This window comes from Vigna unguiculata, chromosome 9, assembly GCF_037176805.1.
Source record: "Vigna unguiculata cultivar grain cowpea cultivar isolate G323 ecotype 2 chromosome 9, ASM3717680v1, whole genome shotgun sequence".
NCBI classification, from domain to species: Eukaryota; Viridiplantae; Streptophyta; class Magnoliopsida; order Fabales; family Fabaceae; genus Vigna; species Vigna unguiculata.
Genome location: NC_140800.1, coordinates 17,264,023 through 17,274,587, shown reverse-complemented (window position 1 = coordinate 17,274,587; position 10,565 = coordinate 17,264,023). Strand labels below are relative to the sequence as shown.

Below are 10,565 nucleotides of genomic sequence, written 5' to 3'. Positions count from 1 at the left end.
GATGCCAATAAGTCCCACGTCGCTTAGGAGTCGAGGTCAAGTGCAATTTAAATACTCTTTCCTCCCTCCACCCTCTGAGATGCTTTTTAAGGATAAAACCGTGATGAAACTCCACGCTCCAAATTAGACAAGCTGTCAGATTATCCTGGATTGAGGGCTTGTTCCATTACACAATAAGTCCTAGTAGTTGTTCCTAATGACGATGAACTTAGATCGAGTTAGAACAATAAAATATTTCTTCTAATAAATAAGGATGATTTTTGTCTTACTACTTTTTTTTATGTGTATATTAATTTATTAATATTTCACAGTATTGTTTCTGCTTTATATTTTTCATTGCTTTACATAGAACTAAGTATTCATTATGTCTAATATTTATAATTTTACTTTTACAATTTGCATCTTATTAAATATATCTTATATTATTAAAGTAAAATTTTAGGTCGGGTTAAAAATAACATAACTGCTAACTAAAATTATCCTACTATTTAAAGTATTCCAAATTAAATATTAAGTTTAATCACTTATATAAGTATATAATATATATTTATAGCCTTCAAAGTTATAGTTAAATCTCCTAAATATATATAAAAATTTCATAATTTATGTCCACTAAAACTCTAAATAAAAAATTATTTAAAGATAAACAAAGTAAAGCAATGAAAGATTTACAGACACATGTATTATTGTCTAATATTTATAATTTGCTTCTTATTAAATATATCTTATATTATTAAGGTAAAATTTTAAGTATATCGTTAAAAAAAGATTAAATATAGATTTGGTTTCTATTTTTGTTGTTTTTATTTAATTTGGTCATTATTTTTGTTTTGTGTTTAATTAAGTTCTCATTTTCGTCAAATTTTGGTCAATTTAGTCCTTTTCACTAACGTGTTTATATAGTTAACATTTTGAACAGTACATGTCACGTGTAGTTGGCACAAGCAAACTTGAAGCAAAAAATTGATAAAGCTATGTGCATGAAGATCATAGGTGTTTGATGAAGATTGACGAAGATCCACTTGAAGATTAAGTTTTAGTGTGTTAAATATGAAAATAACATGTTAAATGTAATGTTTTAGTGTTATATCATGTTGGTTGGTTATATGACATAGGATAGATGTCTTGTGTGCCTTAGTGTGTCTCTTGTAATCTGTTAAAATGGGTTTTAACAGGTTAAAAGGCTTGTTGTATATAGTTTCTGGTATGAATGCATTCAGTCAGTTGAATTATTTTTCAATCGACTAATTTTACTTAAGTCAAGTGAAATCAGCTGACTGTACGGAAAATTCAATCGAGTGTTTTCACTTAAACTAGACTATATAAGCTCTGTTTTCGCGAGCAGAGGTGCGAATCTGAGTTTTTGAGCACGAAACTTTGTCATTCTTCTCTAGAAAGCTCTCTCTACAATACACAACTGCAACTTGTAGTTTGAAAATCTTGGTTGATCTTGGAGGCATTTTGGCTTGTGAGTAGCTTGAAGAACACATGTATGGTTGGCTAGGGACAACCACCATCAGGTTTGGATGTTCTTGTGCCTTTGGTTGGTTTGCCTGATGTGATTTCAGGTCTGTAAGTGTGATTCTTGCAGGGTGTGTATCTAGATTTTTGTAGGTCAAAAATCTTGCAATTTTCTTTGTTCAAAAGTGTAATCTTGGTGTGTGATTTGTAAAACTTTTGAATATAGTGGAAATCAGACTCAGGTTGTCCTAGTAAACTGGATGTAGCTCTATGATTGAGTGAACAAGTATAAAAACAATTGTGCAATTCTCTCTCCCTCATCTCATTCACTTTGAATCTCTTTAAAAAACTCAAGAAAACCAAGCAAATCGTTCTTTGGTGTGATTTAATGCGTTTTTGTGTAATCTGAGGTTGTATACTTATTAAAAATATTGTTTGGAACAAGTCTTTATGTAAAAGATTGTTGTTTGAGTTGAATTTGCAAATTCTACATTCTGTATAAATCTCCGATATTTTAGCTGACTGATTTGTCTTTTTAATCGACTGTTTCATAGCTTCTTGAACAAATTAGTTTGCTGTTTTATATTTTAATCGACTAAAAGTGTACTGGTCTGATGTATTTACATCCAAACTTTCCAATCTATTTGATTCAATTGAAAAGTGATTTAAGCTTTCGAAAAAGTTTTATAAAGCCAATTCAACCCCCCCTTCTTGGCTAAAATCACCATTTCAAAACTATCACGTGTCAACTCCTTTTTTCTTAAAAAAAAAGTTTAAATTTTTTTAATTTCAAACAAATTATCCACGTGTCAAGTCACAATTGTGCCACATGTCAATGTTAGTGCCACGTGTCAGTTTGTGGTTGTGTTATTTTTTTTTGTTCAATTTAGTTTCTATATTTGTTATTTTTGTTCAATTTAGTCCCAATTTTTGTTAGAATAAATCAATTTTGTTCCTTTCAAATAGACACCAAATCTAATATCTTTCATACAAATTATATTAATATTTTTTCTAACATTGACATTTTTATTAATTATTTTTTAAATTCAATTATAAATTATTAAATTTAATTATAAATTGAATAAAATTCTTATATTTAATTTCTAAATAGAATATAATTATTTAAAATATTATAAGAATATATAAATTTTTTTTTCTAATATTTATATTCTAAAATACTTTTAAAATTTATATTTAAAAATATTTTAAATATTCAAAATATTTTAGAAAAGTAAACTAATATTTCTAAAATTAACATTTAAATATAAAATATTTTAGATTTTAATATCTAAAATACAATAAAAATATTAAATATTTTAGATTTAAATGTAAATTTTACAAATGTTAATATATATTTTTTAAATTTTAATAATTATATTTTAATAATATTAAAATAATTATGTTCTATTTAATAGTTAAATCTGAGAATTATATTCAATTTATAATTAAATATATAATTTATAATTGAATGTCAAAAATAAATAATAATAATGTCAATTTTAAAAATTAAATTCTTTTATTTTAAAAATATTGGGCTAAATTAAACAAAAATAAAGAATATAGAGATTGAATTGAACAAAAATAACGAATATCGGGACTAAATTGAACAAAAAGAAATAATACAATCACAATTGTGACTTGACACGTGGACAACTTTTTTGAAATTAAAATAGTTTAATTGTTTTTAAAATCATTGAAAAAAAGTTAAAAAAAAAAATCAAAAGTTGACACGTGACATGTACATTTAAAAAACGTTAACTATTCAAACACCATTAGTCAAAAGGACCAAATTGACCAAAATTTGACGAAAGTGAGGACCAAATTGAATACAAAACAAAAATGAGGACCAAATTGAATAAAAACAACAAAAATCGGGACCAAATGTATATTTAAGCCTTAAGAAAAACTCATAACAGTTAACTAAAATTATCCTACTACTGATTAATTACTATTACAAATTAAATATTAAACATAATCACTTATAAAAGCATATATATATATATATATATATATATTTATAGTCTTCCATGAAAAATAATAGTTTAATTCTTATATATATATATATATATATATATATATATATATATATATATATATATATATAAGTTTCATAAATTAGGAGAATTTATACAATATAAAAGTTATACAGTGATTAGTCTACTCTCTAAATAAGTCATCAACAATCTACTACTACACATTTCTTCTACATGCACTATCTTTTGTTCATGTATAATATACGATCATTGTAGGTGAAAAAATCACAATACAACAAAAACACAAGGTAAGATAATAAAATTTTAACAATTTATCTGCTCAAATACCCACCAATACAAACATTCAAATTAACAAAGTCATCTATGTCCAATCGTCCAAGGCAACCAAATCGTTACCCCACCAATATCGAGTAGCGTAATCTCAGGCTTCATGTGCAACCTAATTGTACCCTTTAATCTTTGGGAGGTTTAATTGATCTCTTTCGACCATTGTGTCAATGTGAATCTCCCCATGGTGTTGCCACTATGCTCTTCTGTGGTTGCCTCCTTACCCTTGTCTTTATTCCTGTTCTCGATCAAACCCTTATTGACAATATTTTCAGATGTGGTGCTGTTGTTGACGATTGATGTGATCTGTTCGGCCGGCCCCTGACTTCCCAAAGATGACCCGAGCGATGAGGGCAACGAAGTAACGTGTCTATGTATCCCCTACCCTCCTGATCAGAGGAATCTTTCGAGCTGGAAACTTTAATAGGAGACATTATTACCTTAAATGGAAAAAGAATGAATACTGAGCGGTTTGAGAAATGTAGCAAGAAAGGAAAATGTGAAAATGACAGGACCCACACACTCCTATTTATAAAAAAACTTGGAGGACATGTGGCAGCACCTGGATTATCGGATCAAATGCCCTTTAACTGTTGAGGGGACGCAACACTTTGGATTTAACCTTGACACGACTCATGAGGCATTAATGTGACTCGCGAAGTGTCATATCCCCTTATCGCCAATGATCATATTTCTGCGGACGATTAGCGCTTAAACCCTTTTCACTTTCGGTCTCTAATCACGCTTAAGTCTTGGGGGCCTATGTACTATATGTACCGACTAGTACAACCAAACCGTATTGGATAGGATCGACCGAATGATTGAGGAGAAAACTTGTCGATCATCACTAAAGTTAGCTAACCACATAATTAGCCTAAACAAGTAAGTAAACAAGCTTAAAGAGAATTAGGCTGTAATTAGGCTGTTTAATCAAAAAGTTCATGGAGAAAACTATAAGTGTAGGTATAATTTATTGTTGTTGATACATTTGTTATGTATTTATTACAACATTAACTGCTTTGACCAATCGAACTTAAATTGATTTTAGTATTGGAGTATTTTAGCATGTACCCACACTACCCGTCGATTAGTTGATGTCCAAATTACCCAAACAAAGAGAATACAACATCAAAATGAACATTATGAAATTGTTTCAATAGACTTTTGACCTTACACCTGAAACAATAAATATATATATATATATATATATATATATTAATAATACAATATAAATATATGTAAATAATTTAACATAATTATAAAAATATTTGAGATGTTTCAAAAAAAAAATTGTTTCTATCCTTTCAAATTTCGTTATATTTCAATAATAGTTATTCAATTTTGGTAGTCCAAAAACCACTCCTATAATGTTGAAGAAGTTCATGGAAATCGGATCGAGATAGAGTTTTATCATTCTATAAATGGAAAAAATTACCTCTGATTTGATTTGCATTGTGAAGGTATAATTTGGTTGATCATCCACAATTGCGACATGCATGATATCATGTCCTCAAATTCAATTTAAAAAAGGTTGTATAAAGGAAGCAAAAGCAAAAGTGTAGAATACCGGACAATTATTCCTTAAACATAGGCACGATTCTGAATTATATATTTAAGATTTAAATATATTTACATTGTAACACGTGAGCTGCACATGCTGAACGTGACTGACAATGTAACACTATATAAAGCAGAAATTGACAGACCGGTTTGGCAAGAAGAAGAGACAACTCCGGTGGAGAACAGGAAACATACTCAGAGAGATTAAATTTTTACAACAGTAATGGCCACCCAAAACCAAAAACACTCTCTTCCAAACACCACCATCGACCCAAACACCGGTTTCTGTTCTTCTTCTAGAATCTTCCACAGCCTCCGTCCAAACGTCCCCCTCCCTCCGCCGTCTCAGCCGCTCTCCCTCACCGATTACGCCCTCTCCCTCCTCCCCGCCGCCGCCACCGCCACTGATAAATCCGCCATCATCGACGCCACAACCGGCCGCCACCTCTCCTACTCCCTCTTCCTCCGCCAAGTGAAATCCCTCGCCTCCTCCATCCAATCTCTCACCCCTCTCTCCAAAGGCCACGTGGCACTAATCCTCACTCCAACCTCCGTGCACGTTCCCGTACTATACTTCTCTCTCCTCTCGCTCGGGGTCACAGTCGCACCTGCCAACCCGCTCAGTTCCCCTTCCGAGTTGACTCACCTCGTCCGACTCACAAAACCCGCCATCGCCTTCGTCACCTCCGCCGTCGCCTCAAACATCCCCGCCCTCAAATTCGGCACTGTTCTCACCGACTCCCCGCTCTTCCTCTCCATGCTCGACGCCAACGTAGACTCACACTCACGCGCTCCCGGAGTCGAAGTGAGTCAGTCCGACTCCGCCGCAATTCTCTTCTCCTCCGGCACCACCGGGCGCGTGAAGGGCGTGTTCCTCACCCACCGGAACTTCATTGCAGTCACAGCAGGGTACTATCAGCTGAGGACCATCCAGCAAGATGCCGACGAAGCGGAACCGCACCCCGTGTCACTGTTCACACTGCCGCTGTTCCACGTGTTCGGGTTCTTCATGCTGGTCAGGTGCATCTCTTTGGGGGAGACGCTCGTTCTGATGCAGAGATTCGATTTCGAAGGGATGCTCAAAGCCGTGGAGAGGTATAAAATCTCAATGATGCCGGTGTCGCCGCCGCTCGTGGTGGCCCTCGCCAAGTCGGAGCTCGTGAACAAGTACGACCTGAGCTCGCTCCGGATTATAGGTTGCGGCGGCGCGCCGCTCGGCGAGCATGTCGCCGATGACTTCAAAGCCAAATTCCCCAACGTGGAAATTTCCCAGGTGACCTGCACTTAACCTTTTCACCACGTGATTGTTACCCTTCTTCGGATAATCAGGTCCCACTTTTTGGAGATAGCCAAACCTGTCCCACTGTCGTAGGACTCAAAAGGGAACTTCAAAAAATTTAATGCCTCATAAATTGTAAATAAACCTTACAAAAAAGTCCACTATATTCTTCTAACCTTATGGTAAGTAGGAGTAACTTTTTTAAGGAATTTTTAAAATAGTTGAGAATGATACGATGTAGATTTCTTGATATAAATAGTTGATCACAACTCAATAACATAGTTGATCACAAAACAAAGCCATAATTACTGTGTAGAGTAATTTCTCGTGTGATCTATTTTATTTAGACTGTTATATTTTAGTTTTAAATTGTTTTGAACTAATTTTTCTAATTTTTCTTTTTATCCAAAAAATAAACAATTGTGATTTATTGATGATTTTGTTCTACTTAAAACCCTCAAGACTTTTTATCCAAATATTTGTAAAATTACACCATAAAATTCAGACCATTATTATTATTTTTATTATTTTATTCCCTAGGGCTATGGTCTTACTGAAAGTGGAGGAGCAGCAGCTAGAACATTTGGTCCTGAGGAGTTTAAGCGCCATGGTTCTGTGGGTCGACTGTCAGAAAACATGGAGGCCAAGATAGTGGACCCTGTAACTGGAGAGGCATTACCTCCTTGCCAAAAAGGGGAACTGTGGATTCGAGGTCCATCAATCATGAAAGGTTATTTCCTATTTCCTTTATATTTCCTGAGATTGTTCTTTCGGATATAAGCATTTTCCAACATCATGGTATTACAGAATCCAATGTAATCTGAGATAAGGCCTATTCATTTTGGTTGCATTATACTAATAAGCAGTGAAGAAAAGTTCATATCAGTGGAGAAATCTAATTCACACTTTATAATCTTGCTTGTGTAGTATGTGTATGTTTCATTTATGGTGTGATGGTCATGGTGTGGATGCAGGTTATGTAGGAGATGAGAAGGCGTCAGCTGAAACACTGGATTCAGGGGGATGGCTGAAGACAGGCGATCTTTGTTATTTTGACTCTGAGGGTTTCCTCTACATTGTAGATAGACTGAAGGAATTGATCAAATACAAAGCTTATCAGGTGAGATGTTTTCTTTTTTTCAATCTTATTCTGCTACTTTTACATTTTTCTTACTGTTTTCAAGCCATTTCCAGGTTCCCCCTGCTGAATTGGAACACATACTTCTCACCAATCCTGAAATTGCTGATGCTGCAGTAATTCCGTATGGATCTAATCCCTTAATCTTGTGTGTGTTCAGAAGCAGATCGATTTACAGAGAACCAAAATTTCTCTTTTGATTTTAAACTGTTTGTTAATATATATCACTGGCTTCTCTAAAGTGAGCAATTTAAAGTAAATAGTATCAGTTGCACTGCATTGGTGTATATTATTTCAACAGTTCATTTTTTTATCATCGACTGAGATTACTTGCGTTATGCAAGCTGAGCTTAGAGAAGACAAATCCAATCCAAAACCAAAAAGTTGGTGTTGTTTGTGTGGGCGATGCATTTCCCATAACATAAATGGATTGGTCTTGTTACGAGGTTCACTAAATCTGCTAATCTTTTTTTGGTAACAGGTACCCTAATGAAGAAGCAGGACAGATTCCTATGGCCTTTGTAGTAAGAAAACCTGGAAGCAACATTTCTGCAGATCAGATTATGGAGTTTGTGGCAAAGCAGGTCTGCTTCTGAAACCTGGTGTTCAGTAACAAACACTAATAAAACCTAGATGCTCCTGTGAACAAGTCTTAGTTCTTGCCATGTTGCTTAAGTATGCTTATTATGTTAGATTACGAATCAAAACAGAACAACTACAAAAGGAAAGAATACGGAAGAAAAGAAAAGAATACGGAAGCATTGGGGAACAATGAAATATTAGTACCTGATCTTCCAACTATAGTTCCAACTATAGAGTACGTGAAACTTTTTTTATGATTTACTCTTCTTGATGGGAGAGGAAGAGAAAGGAACAAAGACCAGTGTAACTTTTGTCAATTACTTAATTTTAATATTTATAATTTGATTTCTTTATCAAATTACAATATCGCTAATATCTACATAATTAATACACAATTAATATATCATGACATTTAGACTATTAGCTGTAGATTTAATTAATTAGACCAGTTAATACTTTAACTAATAATATAGTGATCCAAATTGCTAACATATTGTTGATGCAGGTTTCTCCTTACAAGAAGATACGGCGTGTATGTTTTGTCAATTCTATCCCAAAATCTCCGGCTGGCAAAATTTTGAGAAGAGAATTAGTTGATTATGCTCGGTCCAGTGGTTCATCCAAATTGTGATCTAGAAAAGAAAAGCATGTAAAGCAGCACTTAACATATTTACTATTTCAAATACTTGAAGATTTTTAGGCTTTATCGGTTTTTAAGGGTTGGTTCTTGAAAGTTATTACAGATAATTGTGAGTTGTTCAGATGCAATAAATGCAGGAAATAGTGCGAAGCACTTCGCCGTACACCATGTACTCATTCACCCCTTTTTCACTTGAGAATTTCAGTGGTTTGGAGAGTTGTGATGTGTTTCATTTGTATCCATTATCCAAAAAAATCAATAATTTTTCTATTCATATACACACACATCACACAAATTTAATCATTTTTCTCTTTACAGATATACACAAATTTTGAAATGTTAAATATATAAAATATATTAAAATTAAGACATTATTTATGTATTGTTCCGGTAATTTTCTTTTCTCTTTGTCTTTGTCTCACTCTCCTTCCACTCTGATGATCCCTTCTTTTTCCTAAATATGTTCTTTTATATCCTTCCTTCATAACCGCTTTGGTACTTTGGTACTAGACTCTGTTTTCCCAGCATTCCCAGTATGCCACTGCTCCTTTATCTACTCCTAAAATTCCGCATGCAACTTCCTGAAATCTAGGGATTTAAACATCAGTTTTCTAAACTTCCCTATGGACTTATGAATTGAATCAGATCACATTACTAGGCTGGGCCCAAATGGACTGTGCTTATGAACTTTGTAAATGACACCGACTTCGTCGAGGTATTTGGCCCCTCCGATCTTTCCGACCTCCCTGAATCTCGATGTCCGGTATACAGCCCTCCAACCTTATTTCGTGCTAGCGTGACATAAGGTTGCTTGCTTCACCTCGAGGTTAATGACAATATCCTGGTAATGAGGTGACGTTCACCACTATTTGTCCTGTCCGCATTTATTACTCCTTACCTACCAAGCCACGTGTACATTCATTAGTTGCGCCAGATGTTCTCTCAATTTCAAATCCAACGGTTAAAATTCAAACCTTAAATAACCGTTCAATTTCCTTTTATTCATGCTTCCTCTTCCATTTCATCTATGCTTGTGATGAGTTCAAATTTTTGCCCTCATTTAATATTTAAATTTGGGGATTTAATTGAATTTTCTGTATTTAAAGATTGATTTAATTAGGATTTGTGATTATTGGATGTATTGAGCAAGTTTGGTAATAATGGCGTAAAAATTGATTTTAGTTGCATAAAATATTATTGGATATTCTAACGTTTGTTAATGCAGTTGGAATTTATTTTTTGTCATTAATAGTGTGGATTTGAAATATTCAAAGTTACAAAATAAATCCAAAATCAGGAAATTCTGGAAAAGAACAAATTAGGAGCTAAATGCACCCCTAGATTTTATTTGCACACTCCTTCTAAAGTGGACCACAAAAACCTGTTCTGCACCCTCAGTTTTCACTAAGTTGCACCCTTCCTACCACTTAAACTCCACTAAACCAGATCACGCCATGTGGCAATCCCCACCTTTCAAATCAGGCCAACCATAAGCTGACACGTGTCATAATCTTCCACTCACCAAATTGACCAATCAAATCTTGCCACGTCACCATCTCCCAAAATGAAATCCTAATCCTAATT

General features: G+C 33.8%; 1 protein-coding gene across 1 annotated transcript; it reads left to right on the top strand.

The window, feature by feature from the left end:
• Positions 1 to 5,493: 5,493 nt before the first annotated feature.
• LOC114196041 (4-coumarate--CoA ligase-like 9) lies at positions 5,494 to 9,197 on the top strand. Its single transcript, XM_028086539.2, has 6 exons — positions 5,494 to 6,615; positions 7,162 to 7,351; positions 7,596 to 7,741; positions 7,816 to 7,883; positions 8,241 to 8,343; positions 8,847 to 9,197. The coding sequence occupies exons 1-6, from the start codon at positions 5,566 to 5,568 to the stop codon at positions 8,970 to 8,972; spliced, it is 1,683 nt and encodes a 560-aa protein (XP_027942340.1). The 5' UTR covers positions 5,494 to 5,565; the 3' UTR covers positions 8,973 to 9,197.
• Positions 9,198 to 10,565: the final 1,368 nt, after the last annotated feature.

What these genes read in the sequence shown, in the direction of transcription:
- LOC114196041 (XM_028086539.2), top strand. Translation starts at nt 5,566, where the DNA reads ATGGCCACCCAAAACCAAAAACACTCTCTTCCAAACACCACCATCGAC. An exon ending in CCAACGTGGAAATTTCCCAG is followed by an intron (nt 6,616 to 7,161) that starts GTGACCTGCACT and finishes TTTATTCCCTAG; the next exon opens with GGCTATGGTCTTACTGAAAG. An exon ending in AGGTCCATCAATCATGAAAG is followed by an intron (nt 7,352 to 7,595) that starts GTTATTTCCTAT and finishes GTGTGGATGCAG; the next exon opens with GTTATGTAGGAGATGAGAAG.